The following is a 20,987-nucleotide window of genomic DNA, read 5'->3' as shown; positions in this document are numbered from 1 at the left end:
AGAATATCTAATTCTTGTCCAAGTTTTGAGGACGATCTGTATAGAGAGGCCACAATGTGTTCAGTCCAGCCCCTGAAGGTATATAGTATCAAAAAACCTGATCGATTATGTAGATCGAAGAAAACAATATAAAAGCTGAAATACAGACGATACAGACCCTTTCCGTTTAGGAATGCTTATATTACTGGGAATACAAATCTGTGTTATTTCTGTATCGGTTACTTCAATCTCTGCGACCATACTTTACAACACAATAACTAAACATAACTCAGATTTTCACAAAACCAGCTATTGTATAGTATTTGTTTATGCTTGTCCCTAATTATTTAGAGAAAAAGCAGCAGTGATGTAAACCTCACACACAGTTATCGACCTCAGCAGCTTGAAAATTTTCCGTTGTTGCAAATTACTTGAGCATCTTATCAAATATACTTCAAAATACCACTGAAACCAACATTCTCCCTAGAATAATCATCATCAAATCAGTAGCCACATGCATTTGGATTTATTTTTGTCTAAATAGCAGTTTTGAACTTGTCCAATTTACTCAGGTCATTAAGTCATACTTGCAATTAAGCTTTGAGAGCAGTATTGCATAGCAGTCTCTGTATAAAATTTACAACACTAGGAATACTTGCTGTTTACTTTGAAACTTCCAACACAATTAGCTGACTAATCAAATCATTTATTTAGCATTAAGGGACATCAAACTCCCTGAAAACTTTTGCTTCCCACTACACCTTTCGTATTATTGGTGTGGAATTTAGTTAATATTGAGCTTGCTAGAAAACACCAAAACCACATTGTTAAATAAATAACTATAGAAATATTTACCAGCTTACAATAATGCTTGTGGCAAGTTTTCTTAAATCTCTACAAACACTTGAATAGCTGAAATAATTTATGTATCCTTTTGAGTGGTTGGGTGGGCTTGACAACTGGGCTGACAGCCGCAGTAGGAGAAAATAAACTAGGGAAACTGTAAAGAGTTTGGTGAGTATGAAAATGAATATTTATGCAAACATTTGTATGTATATAAATATCAAACCGTACCATTACAAACTGCTCGATTTACGAAATATTTATACAAACTATTCAATTGATACCCAAATACAGTGTACCTCATTTTGGACAGTAAGCATAACAGTGACAGTTGACAACCGATTACTTTACACCACAAAAAATTGTTAATGAAGTGAGTGAAATTCATAGTCGTTGAAATAGGGAACACATTTTAATGAGAGATGAGTTTAATTTCACTGTATATGGCAGTATTGAAAAACAAAAGTACTGCATCTGGGGAACCAAAAATTCATTCGCGATCAAAGGTCAGAGCAAATCCAAGCAGTGAAGGATGTAATTCTAATAAAAATATCACCAATATATGTATATTATTTTCAAAATGTTTAGTGTTTATATGCCGCACTAATAGATGGCACGCCCTATATAAAAATTTGTATAAAATTTATTCGAGATTCTTGCAATTTTTGAAATAAAACGTTTTCTTTTCCTTTAGGCAACAGAACAATCTAGGTCGAGTGCGCATTTCATGAATATTGGTAGTGCAAAAATGATTGAAATTGCAAAATGTGTTTTTATATTTTTTTCAATTATCATCAAACATTTTTGTGGCATACTCTTTGTTGAAAGTTTCTGTTTAACTTTTGGCTTACCTGCGGTCAGCAACATACTATGCATTTTTCTTGAGTTACTCAACGCTTTTTTGCTGCAAGCAAAAGTGAAAAAAAAATATTTTAGAACAAAATAAACAATGGTCTCAAAATGCATGGAAATTAAAATCTGTAGGTCAAGTTGAATGTGCCATGGTGTAAGTTTTAGATATGTAACAAGAGCTCTCTAGCTCTGCTACCTTTTAAAATATATACATACATACATCTAGTGGAGTAACAGTTGCTCTCTATTATTATTGTTATTGTATTCTGCTGGATCTGCTGCATTAATTTTTTTCATTTCCATTAAACCACAAATGAGTGCCGTAAAAGAGTGTGGTGTTAAAATGTTTACATAGAACTTGAGTGACTTGCACTCAACAAACAAACAAGACTTTGTAGTGGCAACATTGAAGGTGACTGCTACCCAGAGAAACTGCCTGAGTTAAATATATAAAACAACTGTTGCAAGGAAATTTCTGATATAATAGTTTTACATATGTAGTTCGACAATTTGAGAAAATTAGCTAGAGGGGATTACTGTTTTGTGAAGTTACAATTAAATTGTTCACCAAATTATATTTAGTATGCAAAGATTTCATATTTCACAGAAATCTTCCTTTGAGCACGCAAAATTGCAAACACATTTTAACTGTAGCAAATTTATTAAAAATAATGTCTCATTACATGTATTATTTTTCGAATTTTATTTAGCCAAAATCTCATAATTTTAAAGTAAGTAGAATTCTTCTAAATGCTTTGATCCTAACTGTTTGTTATATATATTAAGTGAAATTGGTGTAAAAATGTTCTAAAAAATGAGTTCTAACAATGTGAAGCTAAAATATTATTTTTCTGCGTATACGAAACAACAAAGCAAAACCCTCAGCTTGAAAGTATCTGCTCTGTATCCAATTTAACTGTTTAAATTTAAGCTTCGATTTTCAAAATATACTCTGTTGTTATAAATATTATGCTCACTTATGAATCAACATAGATTTCGTCATAAGCCAAAGCCGCTTATAAATCCTATTATAGAAGTGTTAAATGTAATCCATTCGTAAGTACCTTGTAGGTAAGCTATGTTTGTGTGCCTAAGTTTGATGAAATTGAATACTAGCAGTCATCAGACCACCTTAATTCAATACAAGCGTAATTTCTGTACTGCTTTGTTTTATTGAAATCTAAGCAACAACAGCAAAATAGCAGGTAGTATAGGCCACATTACATTCACTTGCTGCTACTCATGCATGCATTTGAATCTACTTATACGTATTTAATACTTATGTATGGTTACTATATATATTATTGCTGACCCTGAGTGAAGTGAGTTTTGTTTTAGTAGCAATGCAGAATATAATTGTTGATAACTGACAACTTGGCAGCTTGTCGCTTAGACAATACCGACGTCTATACACATATAAGATTGGTTTTGTATATACTCGTATATAAATGCATTGTAGTGATGCATCTATGTGGATGACAAGTGCTACTGCTAACTGATCTAACGTACATATAAGAGCATTAGTATACAATAGTTACATTATACAAATACAGTCAAGTATATATCTGCTACTAATACATATTGTTCTCTTTGTTTTTGCCTTGCTATTGTTCCAAATTTTGTTGACTTAGACCCTTCAAATATCTATCACATATGTATATGTATATAACTATGATATCTATCAACAGGATTAGTGGCAATGGACGGCCAACACAAATTTAATACCAACAAACGGCTACAAACAAGCAATCAATGAAAGGAGTACTTACACAACAACAAGTAGAACATCAAAAGCGCAAACAACTAAAAATAACAATCACAATGTGCAGACAAGTAAACAATGAAATGGTGAGCAGGTGAATTGTGTCGTTGACAGCGAAAAGTGTATGGACCAAGAAGAAGTTTTGGAAAAGTTTGTATTTAATGAAATTACGTATACGCCATGTATGCAACACCATGCAAGCGCACAACACAATGCAATGCAATGGACGAATGTAGCGTTGTCAAAATGTGTGTAGTTTTATGTGTGTTAAGCATTTAGTTTAGATGATTTTAGTGCAGAGTATTCAGCTAGCAAGCGGCAAATTGACGAAGACAAACTTTACACATTAAAATCAAGCGTAGGCGGGTGCAATTACTTGCAAGCACATATATACGTATATATAAATTTGCACATCGGTGCTTATATATTAGTTATAAGTGAAACAATTAAAAACAAAAACAAAATTATATACATGTATGCAGAAATACATTAAAATGTTTAAAGTTCTTGTGTAAATGTGGTGGTAATCATTATTAGCATTAATTATAGTATAAGAAACTTATTTAGTTCTCCTATTAGATTTAATTAATTAACATTAAAATATTTGAGTAAGTTCTAATAATGCATAATATTAAAAGAAAATTCGAATGAAAAACACTTAAGTGGTAACCAAGTATGTATAATGGTCTTAACTACTTAAAATAGATGTACTTAAATAGATGTAGCAAGTATTGTAGTATACGATTTTATATAAAGTGGTAATAGTTTAGTTTTAATTAAACTGTAATTTAACTTATTTTATTTGAGTAAATTATAAATGTAAACATATATAATGCTCTTAACAGTATACGCAATTAAATGTAATCAAATTAATATTATACACTAAAATTTATGAAATATAAGATGATATAGTACTAAGACTACTAACATGAACAAAAATAAATCTGCAATGATTGGCTAATTAAAAAAGAGATGTATGTAGCTCCTAATAGCCTTTTCGCCTTTTAATTGATTAATTAAAATTTTAATTGAGACACCGGTTTTTGCTTTTCGCATTGCCGGCTTTCCGATAATCGATAAGCTGTTATACATTTTTGTTTTTGCTTTTCATAAAGAGTTGGTAAGTTTCAACAGCTGATTGCTATTAGATCAGTAACCACAACCATATCCTGCAACGACATGTACCGTTGAGTAGTATTACAGCTACTGGACAACAACATAATAGCATAATTTCTTTGTCGTAGAGTTGCATTTCAATTTCAACTCGATTATAATTCGATTAAAAATTAATGTAGACAAATTAGGCTTTTATTTTGTATGTAAACCGATCTAAATCAGCACTTTAATCGAGCAAAGGCCGGTTAATTAATCAATTTGCTCCTGTGCGAAAAGGCTATACGCGCAAAAGTTGTATTACAGGCATCATAAATAAAACTAACTTTTAACTAGCGAGAGAGAGGAAAATAATGAAAATTAAAAATTTCCTTCTTTGAGCATTGAGCTGCTTTATATATATATATATATATTTGGCGTAGGAACCGCTTTAAGCGATTATAGCCGAATCCACCAGAGCGCGCCACTCATTCCTCCTTTTTGCTTTTTGGCGCCAACTGGAAACACCAAGTGAAGCCAGGTCACTTTGCACTTGGTCTTTCCACCGGAGTGGAGGTCGTCCTCTTCCGCGGCTTCCTCCAGCGGGTACTGCATCGAATACTTTCAGAGCTGGAGTGTTTTCTTCCATCCGTACAACATTACCTAGCCAGCGTAGCCGCTGTCTTTTTATTCGCTGAACTATGTCAATGTCGTCGTATAAATCGTACAGCTCATCGTTCCATCGTCTGCGGTATTCGCCGTTGCCAATGTTTAGAGGACCATAAATCTTGCGCAAAACCTTTCTCTCGAAAACCCCAAGAGTCGTCTCATCGGATGTTGTCATCGTCCACGCTTTAGCGCCATACATCAGGACGGGAATAATGAGCGACTTATAGAGTTTGATTTTGGTTCGTCGAGAGAAGACTTTACTTTTCAATTGCCTACTCAGTCCAAAGTAGCACCTGTTGGCAAGAGTAATTCTGCGTTGGATTTCAAGGCTGACATTGTTGGTGTTGTTAATGCTGGTTCCCAGATAAACGAAATTACCTACAACTTCAAAGTTATGACTGTCAACAGTGACGTGGGAGCCAAGACGCGAGTGCGCTGACTGTTTGTTTGATGACAGGAGATATTTCGTCTTGTCCTCATTCACCACCAGACCCATACGCTTCGCTTCTTTATCTAGTCTGGAAAACGCAGAACAAACGTCGCACTTGTTGCTTCCGATGATATCAATATCATCGGCATACGCCAGGAGCTGTACACTCTTGTAGAAGATTGTACCTTCTCTATTTAGCTCTGCAGCTCGTATTATTTTTTCCAGCAATAGATTGAAGAAGTCGCACGATAGTGAGTCACCCTGTCTGAAACCTCGTTTGGTATCGAACGGCTCGGAGAGGTCCTTCCCGATCCTGACGAAGCTTTTGGTGTTGCTAAACGTCAGCTTACATGGCCGTATTAGTTTTGCAGGGATACCAAATTCAGACATCGTGGCATAAAGGCAGCTCCTTTTCGTGCTATCGAAGGCAGCTTTAAAATCGATAAAAAGATAGTGAGTATCGATTCTTCTCTCTCGGGTCTTTTCCAAGATTTGGCGCATGGTGAATATCTGGTCCATTATCGATTTTCCAGGTCTAAAGCCACACTGATAAGGTCCAATCATTTCGTTGAAGGTGGGCTTTAGTCTTTCACACAATACGCTCGACAAAACCTTATATGCGATATTGAGGAGACTTATACCACGGTAGTTGGCGCAGATTGTGGGGTCTCCCTTCTTATGGATTGGGCAGAGCACACTAAGATTATAATAGTCAGGGATGCTTTCTTCCGACCATATTCTACAAAGAAGCTGATGCATGCACCTTATCAGTTCTTCGCCGCCGTATTTGAATAGCTCGGCCGGTAGTCCATCGGCCCCGACGCTTTGTTGTTCTTCAAGCGGGTAATTGCTTTTCGAATTTCTTCATGGTCGGGTAATGGAACATCTATTCCATCGTCATCGATTGGGGAATCGGGTTCGCCATCTCCTGCTTTTCATACTCACGCATTTCGGCCTCTTTCTTTTTACGTCTGCAAATGCGTCTCGCTTCCCTCTTCAGTTCTCGATATCTATCCCACCCCGAACGTGTTGTGGTCGATCGCAACGTTGCGAGGTAGGCAGTCTGTTTTCTCTCCACTGCGGAACGACAATTCTCATCGTACCAACTAGTTTTTTGGCGTTGCCGGAGACCAATTGTTTCGGCTGCAGCGGTATGCAATGAGTTTGAGATGCCGTTCCACAGCTCCCTTATATCGAGATGCTGATGAGTGCTCTCAGAGAGCAGGAGTGCAAGTCGAGTAGAAAATCATTCGGCTGTCGGTTGTGATTGCAGCTTTTCGACGTCGAACCTTCCTTGTGTTTGTTGACGGGCGTTCTTTGCTGCACAGAGGCGAGTGCGTATCTTTGCTGCTACTAGATAATGGTCCGAGTCAATGTTTGGTCCTCGGAGCGTACGCACGTCTAAAACACTGGAGACATGTCTTCCGTCTATCACAACATGATCGATTTAATTGCGCGTGTTTCGATCAGAGAACAGCCACGTTGCTTGATGAATTTTTTTATGCTGGAATCTGGTACTACAGACAACCATATTTCGGGCCCCAGCAAAGTCGATCAGCCTTAGGCCGTTTGGCGATGTTTCGTCATGGAGGTTGAATTTTCCGACTGTTGTGCCAAAGACACCTTCTTTACCCACCCTGGCGTTAAAATCGCCAAGCACGATTTTGACATCGTGGCGGGGGCAGCGCTCATAGGTGCATTCTAGGCGCTCATAGAAAGCATCTTTGCTCACATCGTCCTTCTCTTCCGTTGGGGCGTGGGCGCAAATCAGCGATATGTTGAAGAACCTCGCTTTGATGCGGATTGTGGCAAGATGTTCATCCACCGGGGTGAATGCCAGGACTCGGCGACGTAGTCTCTCTCCCACTACAAATCCAACACCAAATTTTCGCTCCTTTATATGGCCGCTGTAGTAGATGTCACAAGGACCCACCTTCTTCCGTCCTTGTCCCGTCCATCGCACTTCTTGGACGGCGGTGATGTCAGCCTTTAATTGTATGAGGACATCAACCAGCTGGGCAGAGGCACCTTCCCAATTAAGGGTCCGGACATTCCAGGTGCATGCCCTTAAATCGTTATCCTTAAAACGTTTGCAGAGGTCGTCATCAAAAGGGCGGTGTCTCATCCGAGGCTCTGTGTTTGTTTTCATTGGGGAGATTCTTTTGTGTGGTGGGTCCCACGCCCTACGCACAACCGCAGAAGCGGACTTCGCCTTCTCACTTTAGCTTGCCTCCAAACGGATGTCTGTTAGCTACCCAGGGGATACTTGGTTTAAAACCGGAAGTCGTGAGCTGTTTGAGTCATATGCAAAAGAATCGTTCCTGGCCACTCCCAAGTGAATGGCAATCAGAAACTTTCCTCACTTGCGTGAACTTCTACATATGACCCCATACATATGTCCCCTGCTATATTCGTTTGAAAACAAAGAGCTTGCAGATATCAGATTTTTTGAACAACATAAATCTTACTTGGTACTTTCTTTTATTCATAAGCCCCATTTATAGTTGTGTGGTGTTTGTATTATTAAAAGTTTCTTCCACAAGTGATTTTTGAATTTTCACATCAAAGACAAAATATAATATTTCATTTATATTACGGTAGATACACTTTAGTTAAAAAATATATAATTGAATTGTACCAGGAATCCACCGCTATATAAAATATTTGCATATACACACCGCAACTCAATTAAGCAATTTTTGCCATATGAAATTAATGCAATTAAAATAAAGCAAACATATTGGACATATCTACATAAGTATTATCACAAACTATCTGTGTACTTACATTTAAACGAAATTAAGTGTCTAATATGGGCAATCAATGGAAAAATATTAAAAATACACCACATAATAAAGACACTTTAAATGAATTCAATTAAAGTTTGGCATACAATTTCATTTGCAGTTCACAGGCACATATAAATATAAACAAATGAATATATAAACTTGTATATATACATATACAAATAAACACATGCACACATATATATATATATATATATATATATATATGGATAAGTGCGCATCCACCGGCAGCAATTTAATTTTCTACAGCACTGCAGCATACGCAGGTGTGAAAAACTAAATAAACTTTTATGAAAGCACGCACACATGAACAAAAAGTTGCACATAATTATGTACAAATTAAATGAAAACATAGAAAAAACAGTAGTGACATATTTAGATAATGAAATCCGCTTTTAATCTACATCATTAATTAGCCATTCGAGGTTAGTTGTAATGAGTTAAACGACAAAAATAAATTGAATTGCGGCTTTTTATTTTTTATAGATGTACGAAGATATGTTTTGAATATGACACTATGTTATTTAGATACAGGGTGAAACAACGATTCGATTTGAAATTGTTGACTTACTTTGATGCGTTAAATTAACAAATTTAAATGAGAAACACACAGTTACCCCACTCATGTAGATCACATTTTTATTTCACTATGCCTAATTTATACCAGTTGTTTGTTCGTTTCGCTGCTCTCCAAATTTTGGTGAATTGAATACACTTGCATATGTTGAACTCTGATCTTTTGGAGTTGTCTCATGTTTGGACGAATTTACAAAGAAGACTATATTAAAAGTGTCAATGCGATACAATATATTCCACAATAGGCAGGTATGATAGCCACATTGTTGTGTAAATATTTCAATGCAAATTATGTGGTAGCTACCAAATATGCGCTGAATGTGAATTACCTTGAACTAATTGTCATTGCATTATTTATTCATTATTTAACACTCAAAAACTAGCTGCTGTGCGCTAACGCTATGCAATAGCTAAAGTGAGAAATTAATTTTCACACAATTTATACAAGATTGAGGTCACAAATAATTTTATGTCACCAAAATGGCTAAAAGCAACGCAAATTACAACTAGTCACAAATATTTGTTAATATTAATTTTAAAATGTCAAATTATACGTTATTACATGACAATATCAAATGTAATATAATACCAAAGCTTACTCTAATATAGCAAACCATAATGCCCATGTTTGCAAATAATATCAACAACTGTTTGCACTTAAGCCCAAATTGCCTAATTAAGTATTAAATTCGTAATTAACAATATGTTATTTGCATATTTCTAGTTTGATTAAAATAAAATATTTTTTAAATACTTATTATGCATAATGAACTTGAATTAATAGCGTGTAGAATTAAAAAAAAAAAAATTAGGATGGAGTCATATGTAGAAGTTCACGTAAGTGAGGAAAGTTTCTGACTGCCATTCACTTGGGAGTGGCCAGGAACGATTCTTTTACATGTGGCTCAAGCAGCTCACAACTTCCGGTCTTAGACCAAGTATCCTCTGGGTAGCCAACAGACATCAGTCTGGAAGCGAGCTAAAGTGAGAAGGCGAATCCCGCTTATGCGGTTGTGCGTAGGGCTTGGGACCCACCACATAAAAACGAATAACCAGTGAATAAGAAACACAGGCCTCGGATGAGAAACCCCCCTTTTGATGACGACCACGGCAAACGTATAAAGGACTATGATTTAAGGGCATGCACCTGGAATGTCCGGACCCTTAATTGGGAAGGTGCCTCTGCCCAGCTGGTTGATGTCCTCGTAAGAGTAAAGGCTGACATCACCGCAATCCAAGAAATGCGATGGACGGGACAAGGACGGAAGAAGGTGGGTCCTTGTGACATCTACTACAGCGGCCATATAAAGGAGCGCAAATTCGGTGTGAGAATCGTGGTGGGAGAGAGACTCCGTCGTCGAGTCCTGGCATTCACTCCGGTGGATGAACGTCTAGCCACAATCCGCATCAAAGCGAGGTTCTTCAACATATCGCTGATTTGCGCCCACGCCCCGACGGAAGAGAAGGACGAAGTGGTCAAAGATACCTTCTATGAGCGCCTAGAACGTACCTATGAGCGCTGCCCCCGCCACGATGTCAAAATCGTGCTTGGCGATTTCAACGCTAGGGTGGGTAAAAAAGGTGTCTTTGGCGCAACAGTCGGAAAATTCAGCCTCCATGACGAAACATCACCAAACGGTCTGAGGCTGATCGACTTCGCCGGGGCCCGAAATATGGTCATCTGTAGTACTAGATTCCAGCATAAGAAAATCCATCAAGCTACTTGGCTGTCCCCGGATCGAATCACTCGCAACCAGATCGATCATGTTGTGATAGATGGACGACATGTCTCCAGTGTTTTAGACGTGCGTACGCTCCGAGGACCAAACATTGACTCGGACCATTATCTAGTAGCAGCAAAGATACGCACTCGCCTCTGTGCAGCAAAGAACGCCCGTCAACAAACACAAGGAAGGTTCGACGTCGAAAAGCTGCAATCACAACCGACAGCCGAACGATTTTCTACTCGACTTGCACTCCTGCTCTCTGAAAGCACTCATCAGCATCTCGGTATAAGGGAGCTGTGGGACGGCATATCAAACTCCTTACGTACAGCTGCAACCGAAACCATTGGCTTTCAAAAAAGCCAAAAAAACAGCTGGTATGATGAGGATTGTCGTCTCGCAGTGGAGTGAAAACAGACTGCCTACCTCGCAATGTTGCGATCGACCGCAACACGAGCGGGATGGGAAAGATACCGAGAGCTGAAGAGGGAAGCGAGACGCATTTGCAGAAAAAGAAAGAAAGAGGCAGAAATGCGTGAGTATGAAGAGCTTGACAAGCTGGCCGACAGGGGTAATGCTCGAAAATTTTACGAAAAGATCCGGCGACTAACTGAAGGTTTCAAGACCGGAGCACACTCCTGTAGGACCCCCAGCGGTGATCTAGTGGTTGATGACCAGAGTATACTGTGTTTGTGGAGGGAACACTTCTCCAGCCTGCTGAATGGCAGTGAAAGTACAACACCAGGAGATGACGAACCCGATTCCCCAATCGACGACGATGGAACAGATGTTCCATTGCCCGACCGTGAGGAAATTAGAATAGCAATTACCCGCTTGAAGAACAACAAGGCGGCGGGGGCCGATGGATTGCCGGCCGAGCTATTCAAATACGGCGGCGAAGAGCTGATAAGGTGCATGCATCAGCTTCTTTGCGAAATATGGTCGGAAGAAAGCATGCCCGACGATTGGAATCTCAGTGTACTCTGCCCAATCCGCAAAAAGGGAGACCCCACAATCTGCGCCAACTATCGTGAAATAAGCCTCCTTAACATCGCTTATAAGGTTCTATCGAGCGTACTGTGTGAAAGACTAAAGCCCACCGTCAACAAACTGATTGGACCTAATCAGTGTGGCTTTAGACCTGGAAAATCAACAACTGACCAGATATTCACCATGCGCCAAATCTTGGAAAAGACCCGTGAAAATAGGATCGACACACACCATCTCTTTGTCGACTTTAAAGCTGCTTTCGACAGCACGAAAAGGAGCTGCCTTTATGCCGCGATGTCTGAATTTGGTATCTCCGCAAAACTAATACGGCTGTGTAAGTTGACGTTGAGCAACACCAAAAGCTCCGTCAGTATCGGGAAGGACCTCTCCGAGCCGTTCGATACCAAACGAGTTTACAGACAAGGTGACTCGCTATCGTGCGACTTCTTTAACTTGATGCTGGAGAAAATTATAAGAGCTGCAGAGCTAAATAGAGAAGGTACAATCTTCTACAAGAGTGTACAGCTACTGGCGTACGCCGATGATATCGATATCATTGGAAACAACACCCGCGCTGTTAGTTCTGCTTTTGCCCGCCTGGATAAGGAAGCGAAGCGAATGGGTCTGGTGGTGAACGAGGACAAGACGAAATATCTCCTGTCATCAAACAAACAGTCAGCGCATTCGCGTCTTGGCTCCCACGTCACTGTCATAACTTTGAAGTTGTAGATAATTTCGTATACCTAGGAACCAACATTAACACCGATAATAATGTCAGCCTTGAAATCCAACGCAGAATCACTCTTGCCAACAGGTGCTACTATGGACTGAGTAGGCAATTGAAAAGTAAAGTCCTCTCTCGACGAACAAAAACTAAACTCTACAAGTCCCTCATCATTCCCGTCCTACTTTATGGTGCAGAAGCGTGGACGGTGTCAACATCCGATGAGACGGCACTAGGAGTTTTCGAGAGAAAGGTTTTGCGGAAGATTTACGGTCCCTTAAACACTGGCAACGGCGAATACCGCAGAAGATGGAATGATGAGCTGTATGTGTTGTTCGACGACATAGACATAGTCCAGCGAATAAAAAGACAGCGGCTACGCTGGCTGGGTCATGTTGTTCGAATGGATGAAAGTGCCCCAGCTCTGAAAGTTTTCGATGCAGTACCCGCTGGTGGAAGCCGAGGAAGAGGGAGACCTCCACTCCGGTGGAAGGACCAGGTGGAGAAGGACCTGTCTTCACTTGGTATTACCAATTGGCGCCAAACCGCCAAAAGGAGAGATGCGTGGCGCACGGTTGTGGACTCGGCTATAACCGCGTAAGCGGTTTCTACGCCAGTTAAGAAGAAGAAGAAGAAGAATTAAAAAATATTGATTGTATATACACTATCGGACAAAATAAAGTGCAAAGCGTAAGTACTAATATCATGTGCTTATGAACATGAAAATATATGAATATTTCTCCAAAGTAAATACGACAATTTTGACTTCATTTCGAAAGAATTTAAAATAAATAATAAAGGTAATAAAACATTTCTTAAACTGTATACAGGAATTAAATTATTGGTCGCACTTAATTTTTACATTAGACATAGAAATTGTTCTTGATTTCATTAAATATTCAAACAAAAATGTTTATTATTACTTGGAATTCCCTTTTATTTTTTATGACCTCTGTCAATCTTTTTGGCATACTGGCAGTTATGTTTTTGAATGCATACTTTAGACTTTTTCGCCACTATTGTTGGATCCGTTAACAGAAAGTATTATGTTAACGCGTGCCTCAAATGGAATTTTTCGGTCCAAAATAGTCAAAAAATGCTTTATTAAATTTGAATTGAGAGTTTGAGTCCAATTAATTAATCGCCATTTCAATAAAAATCAGCTGTAATGGCCTACTCTTGTGCTTAGGATAATTATCCTTTTGAAAGATAGTAAAGATTTTACATTTTCTCAGAAGTTTTCGAACAGGTTTTCCTTTAATATATCATCATAGAGCTCATCAGTCATCTTTCAGTCAGTTGTAACCAGTTTTTCAACTCTGCCGATGAAGGGCAATCGCAGGCTATGAGCGGCCTACCTCCAGGCTTGTCAGTGTGCCTCTTAGAGAACTCACAGCACACCCGTTTACGTCTTTTTGAATTCTTTAGCTAAAATTTCGATTAATCTTACAAAATAACCCAATTCCAAGAAGAGTTGTCATATTAACATAAGTTTTCGAAAAATTTAACCGCTTTTAATATCTGGTGCGCCTAGTAGAAGGTCCTTTCTAACACAATTTCTTTTTATCCCCGTCTCCACCTATTTGCATGGTAGGTGATGAAATGTTTAAGTTACAGGACTCTCCTCTTTCTCTAACAGAATTTAATGGATATATTTTGGCTTTAATCGCAATTTTTCAGTTATCCTGAATAGTAATTTTCCGTTTCCATCCACATAATCTGTTTTAAGTAGATGTTATTTTTAACTACTAATGTTTTTCCTAGCATCAGAGATCTAAATCCCATACTTTTTTGGCGAATCTTCATATTTTGGTCCACTAGGACGATCACCAATAATTCCTATCTTAGAAGCAGCATCAAAGAAAAAATCGGCAAGCATAAAGTTCTTGGTGTCCTTTATTTTGTAATTTGTTAACTCAAATTATGGTACCTTCAACTTTAAATGACAGTTTTATTCGAAAAATTAGCAAAATTACCTTCGGCTGTTTACACAGAGAGACTCCGCACTTTATTCCTTGTTGGTGGCAAATATATTTCTGATGAATTTGCTTCAGCGAAAAATTTAAGAATATCTATTTGGCTATTAAAAATATACTGCAAAGTTTTATAGCTTATGTCGCTTTATAAAGAAGAGGATTTAAATGGTGTATTTTTCGATGTTTAGAATTAATTGAAGAGATAGTTTTGAAGCTAGTTAAAATTACTTATAGATGTTTGACATTATGGCGGAATCTAACGTTGGAACGTCACCATCAATGGTAAACATAATCGCTGATGTAAATTATTGCCGATTACCAAGATAGTACAAGCCAAAGTACATAGCCCGCGCCGTACCGGACATCTCGTCAACTCAACTTTATCATACAAAAAGATTTGGAGAATATTTTATGTTGCAATATTACAATAGTAACTTCACTTTATTCATATGGACATTTAGAAAGCCGATGTAATGGAAATATAATTAAAACCTGTCAATTGCTCATCTAGATAATGGAATATTATAATTTTAGATTTTCCGCTGGTTTTTAATTGCTAATATTGCTATTATTAGCCGTTTGCCATAACAAGCTCAAAATATATACAACTCCATTAATTAAGTACACATTTAATTAGGCAGATTATTTACTTTTGACCAGGTCATACAGGTACATTAGTATAAAAATTTATTTAATTTTCGCGTTGAATTTTTAATAGCCTCGCCATTGTTGTAGGATAAAATATTAACATGTGACTTGAAACATAAGTATGTTTAATAGTCTCGCCATTGTTGCAGGAAAAAATATCAACGTGTGACTAGAAACATATGTATGTTGTAATCGAACAAACTCAATGCTAGTAAATACTGGGAAATACGGTCAATAAAAGTTTAAGCCAATTAAACTTAATATTAATTTCTTTTCAGGTTTGCTGCAACTAGAAACGACCTTTCCACAAGCCTTCAGGGTTAAATAACTCATTGCAGTTAAGCTTTCATTTACATATATCTCACTACTCTTCGAAAAACTATATTTTTTTGTAAACCGCTGAAAAAGGTAGTCGTGGCTATTGCAGTTAAAGCCTACAATTTAGAGTCTCATAATACTCGAGAAAAATGTCTTTCATAAGAGTTGAGTCTATAAACTCCAAAATATCTTCCAGCTCGAGAATTTAGATGGATACATACATATGTATATACGAGTCTATAAAAATGTGTATTGTTGTAAGCTACTGCCTACATACAAATATACATTGGGAACTTAAATTTATATAATATTAACTTAAAATAATATATAGCCAACACCACATAAAATAAAAAATTGTGTGCAAAACGATGTTATTAATTTGAAATCTTACGTACTGTATGCGTGTACATACAAATGTACATTAATTTTGCGCAACAAGTTTTCGCCGACGGCTCAATAAAATACAAGCTGCCGTCGAGACAATTATGACAGGCAAGTAAGAGAATTCATCAAATTGTCTCGTATAGACGCATATCAACAAATTATATTCCACACTAACAACGAAATATCTACATACATATATATAATATTTCGTATCATATATTGTATATACGCACATTTCATTAAACTAGCTTCGCTATCACCTGCCAAATTTGCTCTAAATTAGAAATTGTAATTTTCATAGTGCTTTGACAGAGGCAGATTCTGTGGAAAATGATGGATGAAGTGTCCTTAGGTTGTACGAAGAATGCTTGCTAATTAAATTTCTGTGAAGTCTACAACAATATACAAATTATATCAGTATGAATTTGTAATTATATACCAAATTTCATGTAATTCAAAACCATGAAGGTTTATTAAATCTTGATTGACATAAATTAGGAGAATTTCTAGACAACAAATGCTTAAAAATTCACTCTCTTATTGAGATATATCATTGCAGTTATATTTAACTGTCAATTTATTTTTAGGAAAAATAAAAGGCTTACTTCTAAGACATTTTCGGGATCTTCATTTAATCAATAATAAAAATACATATACCTCTAGATTTTTATAAGAATATATTTATATTTATTTTACTTAGTTTAGTCACTCCTTTATATTTACTCTTAATCAGAGTTGCTAATACACTTCTCCAAAATATTTGAGTTCGATCTTTTATACTCTCGCAACAAATGTTGCTAAAGAGAGTATTATAGTTTTGTTCACATAACGGTTGTTTGTAACACCCAAAACTAAACGAGTTAGATATAGAGTTATGTATACCAAAGTGATCAGGGTGGAGAGTGGAGTTCAAATCCGAATGTCTGTCTGTCTGTCCGTCCGTCCGTCTGTGCAAGCTGTAACTTGAGTAAAAATTAAGATATCTTGATGAAACTTGGCACACTTATTTCTCGGCACCATAGGAAGGTTGCTTTCGAAAATGAGCAAAATCGGACCACTGCCACGCCCACAAAATGGCGAAAACCGAAAACACATAAAGTGCCATAACTAAGCCATAAATAAAGATATGGAAATAAAATTTGGTATGAAGGATCCTACTACTAAGGGGCATATTTGGATGTAATTTTTTTGGGGAAGTGGGAGTGGCCCCGCCCCCTACTAAGTTTTTTGTACATATCTCGCAAACCAATAAAGCTATATAAACCAAACTTCCTGCAGTCGTTTTTTTAGCCACTTCCTAATACAGTTCAAAAATAAAAGAAATCGGATCATAACCACGCCCACCTCCCATACAAAAGTTAGGTTGAAAATTACTAAAAGTGGGTTAACTCACTAACGAAAAACGTCAGAAACACTAAATTTCACATAAGAAATGGCAGATGAAAGCTGCACTCAGATTTTTTTACAAAATGGAAAATGGGCGTGGCGTCGCCCACTTATGGGTCAAAAACCATATCTAAGGAACTACTCGACCGATTTCAATGAAACTTGCTTCGTAATAGTTTCCTTACATCCCAATGTTGTTGTGAAAATAGGCCAAATCGCTTTACAACCACGCCTACTTCCTATATACCAGAACTTTGAAGACAATCTGAATCGTTTACTTTACAATATATAAAGTAAGCACTAGTGAAGATATCGGTGCAGAACTTTACACAAATACTATGTTAATAGTGTGGCAGCCCCATTCTAAAAATCGCCGAAATCGGTCCATAGGTTTTCAAGGCCCCATATATCGAACACGAGGACCTCGGTGCTTCTAAAATAATATTATGGTTTCCAACTTTCAATGTACTTTATACAATATATATGACGAATATGTGGGTCAAATTGTGTATTATATAATATAAATAAAGTTAAATAAATAAATTGCGAGAGTATAAAATGTTCGGTTACACCCGGACTTAGCCCTTCCTTGCTTGTTTGTTACTTGTTTTGTTAAAAGGGCGAATCGCTATGGTGAAATCTGTTCAGTAGCACATCATCTATACAGTACTTTCCTAAATATTTTCTGTTGCATAGGGTTTATGTAAGTCAGACACTAAGACCTCAGTTTCTTCTTTAGTTTCGTGATAATTTTTTATTCAGTTAGTATCCTCCTTTTCCTATACTTTTGCTACAAAGTTGCTCAGACAGTGTTTTAGTTTTGTTCATATAAAGGCTGTTTGTAAGTCATAAAAATAAGCGAGTTATATATACCAAAGTGATCAGGATGACGAGACGAGTTAAAATCCGGATGTCTGTCTGTCCGTCCGTGAACGGGGGTAAAATGAGTGAAATCTGTTCAGGAATTAATTCAGCCCTCATATACTATTTATGAGGATTTTTGTTGTTGTAGTGGACTTTTTGTCGAATATTGAACAAGGGTCAAATGTTGTGTTATCTTAATAAAATTTCATCAATAAATTGCGAGAGTGTAATATGTTCGGTTGCATGCGAACTTAGTATTTCCTTACTTGTTTTCTATATATATATTTCTCAAGCTGTCCCAAAACCCTCAGAAAGTTAAGAACGCGATATATTTGATAGATCTTTATAAAAAATTAAGAATTTTTTCTACAATAATTAGATTTAAACACCAAATCCTTTACTAATTAAAGTTTTAATGGAACATTTCATATAACTCCCGACCGTAATATATTTATAATATATTCTCTGTATCAAACATATTTATCTCTTTCCGTTTAAGAACATCGATTCTACCATTCGACAGCTTGTTCCAAACACCAAATTGTTGAGTGTTGCAAATATGCCAAGTTGATCGTTATATACCTAAGTATCATAGAAATATATGCGAAAATATGGCTCAATGTTAGTCAAAGCAACCATTTGACGCCTATGAATAATTCATAATATAACAACACATAAATAAATATGTGTGTGTGTGCAATAGTAGTGTTTACCATAACAACAGTACCATTGTATTCGCAAGCCGAAGCTTGGTAAACAACAGTTACAGACTCATACTATCGAACAAAGGCAGCAACAGTAAATTGGTTTGGTAAACTAACCTTAACAATCAAGCTAACATATAGTCGAAGTAAATAATCTACATATAAAACATAGGAATTCAAATGTAAATATGTATACATATGTATGTAAACATATGTAAATAATGCACAGCAACAATTGCGAAAATTTCTATGAAATATGAAATGTCCCATTGACATGTTGAACAAACGATCCTTGGTCAGCGCCGCCATAGTTTTTTTTGCCAAATAGCCATTAAACGCGTGTTAGTGCGTGCTTAACGCGTCAAAAATGCCAATACAAGCAGCCCACTTAAACACTTAAGCGTTTTAGTATCGACAAGCACTTGAGATTTCACTGAATTTTAATAAGCTTCCTTAACACAGATACACTCTTTAAAGCAGAAATTTATATACTTAGACAGGGCTTAAGCGTGAATATGCTAATGCTCTGATGCCTGGCATTTGACCTGCGGGCTTTTCTAGATTTGTGAATTATGTATATATATACGTATGAAGATATACAAGTACAACTCGTGACTTAAAAATATATATATTTTTTTAATAAAGATTAACATTGCAACAAAAATATAAATAATAGTATAATCATTATTAATTTGCAATATAAGTTTATAAACTATGTTTTCATACTTCAAGAGCCTATTTAAACAGCATCCACATATAACCCTTTATACCATTTAAGTGCTATAGAAAAGGAGTGAGAATTTAAAAAAAAATAAAAGAGTTTATCAGATGTCAGTCGACAGCTGTCAAATGATTGACAGATGGACCTCAGCAGGTGTTTATTATATCGAAAATTATGACAGCTTTCAAATGAATGTCAAAAGGATATGTTTAGGCTGAAATCGAGGTCAAATAGATGTATTTATGTTAGATGCTGTCAAATGGAAATTTATATTTACAATACACCACCTTATGGAAAAGTAAATCGAAAAATAAACTGAAGAGGTTTTTACAAGAGCGTATCTTGTGTAGATCTTTTTGTTAAACTATGATATTTCTTTTACTATTTTTGACAGACAAGCAGAGCTTGAATCGATGACAGATAGCCTTTTTACAGCATAAAATAGATTTAATGATTCCTGTCACCTAGACTTGGGTTTCCATACCACATTCGGTATTGCAAGTCCATTAGACATGTAGTGTCGTATTTGACTGTAATATCAATTTAAAAATTGTGATTTGAGCTTCCTGATAGCTATATTTTCATACATATCGATCGCATAAGCGTTCTTCGATATGACAACTTTTGTTGGTACAAAACTTCTTATTATCTTCTGATACATCTAAAATGTTCTTATGTTGAACAAGACTATGTAGTGCTTGTGGAGTGGTCTTGGTGAGATTAAGCCAAATACATTAGTTTGATCTCGAAATAACTATTAATTTTAATCTTAATCAAGGTTCGAATATGATTTCAAACTGTCTAAGTGAGATTCTCTGCATCTGCGAAGATCGACCCCTTAACCTAACCTAACCTAATATAAAATGAGAGAAGTTAAAGAGCATAAAAAAGCAAGTTACAAAATAGTTTATTCAAATTTTGTCCTAACAATTATCACTTCAGCAAAATAATTACTAGTTTCACAAATTTTCAATTTTGCTCCAATTACATCTGCTTACTTATCACAAATGCCCAAATTGCGCAATGTAATTGAAAAGTGATTGCAAAATCACAGTGCCTCTCTTCTACGCTTACGTGATTATTATTTACTACACTTGTGGCTGACATTGCGGTTACTTGGGCAAAATTTAGTTGTTCTGTCAAGTCGTATAAGTTTGTCCCATTGGTGTCCTTGTGCTGTCAACGCATTTCATTTACAGTTCCATCAAAATTATGAACAAAAAAAGCAGGAAATTAAACAGAAAATGTCATACCTATACACACCACACATACAGAGTTGTATAGGTAAGTGGCAGTTAGCTCCAAGATTGACGACGCATGCTTTTACTGCTGCTGTCAGATACAATTTGTTGCAGGTTAACGCGTGCTGTACATTTTGTGGCGCAACCACAGCCGTGTTGCTGCGACGGTCATTTCAGCTGGGACCGCACACTGATGGACGTGACAGGCTAAAACAAGCTGCATACCGATACGTTGACGCGACGTGACGGCAGATAAATAGTGAATGGGTAAAAGTTGGTCCACTTGGCGAGGCTGTC

The 20,987-nt window shown here is 36.8% G+C and overlaps 2 protein-coding genes across 4 annotated transcripts in view; one reads left to right on the top strand and one right to left on the bottom strand.

Moving 5' to 3' along the window:
• Positions 1–3,907, top strand: part of LOC105219933 (uncharacterized) — a 120,844-nt gene extending 116,937 nt beyond the window's left edge. For all 3 annotated transcript variants that reach the window (XM_054235873.1, XM_054235874.1, XM_054235872.1), the window contains one exon: positions 3,363–3,907. In XM_054235873.1, coding sequence (XP_054091848.1) covers positions 3,363–3,368 — 6 coding nt within the window. In that variant the 3' untranslated portion in view covers positions 3,369–3,907. The remainder of the gene's footprint in view (positions 1–3,362) is intronic.
• LOC128924111 (uncharacterized) overlaps positions 1–20,987 on the bottom strand; it is a 521,511-nt gene that overhangs the window by 133,681 nt on the left and 366,843 nt on the right. The window lies entirely within an intron of this gene.

This window comes from Zeugodacus cucurbitae, chromosome 2 (genome assembly GCF_028554725.1).
Source record: "Zeugodacus cucurbitae isolate PBARC_wt_2022May chromosome 2, idZeuCucr1.2, whole genome shotgun sequence".
Lineage (NCBI taxonomy): Eukaryota > Metazoa > Arthropoda > Insecta > Diptera > Tephritidae > Zeugodacus > Zeugodacus cucurbitae.
This window is presented reverse-complemented; position numbering and strand designations above follow the sequence as displayed.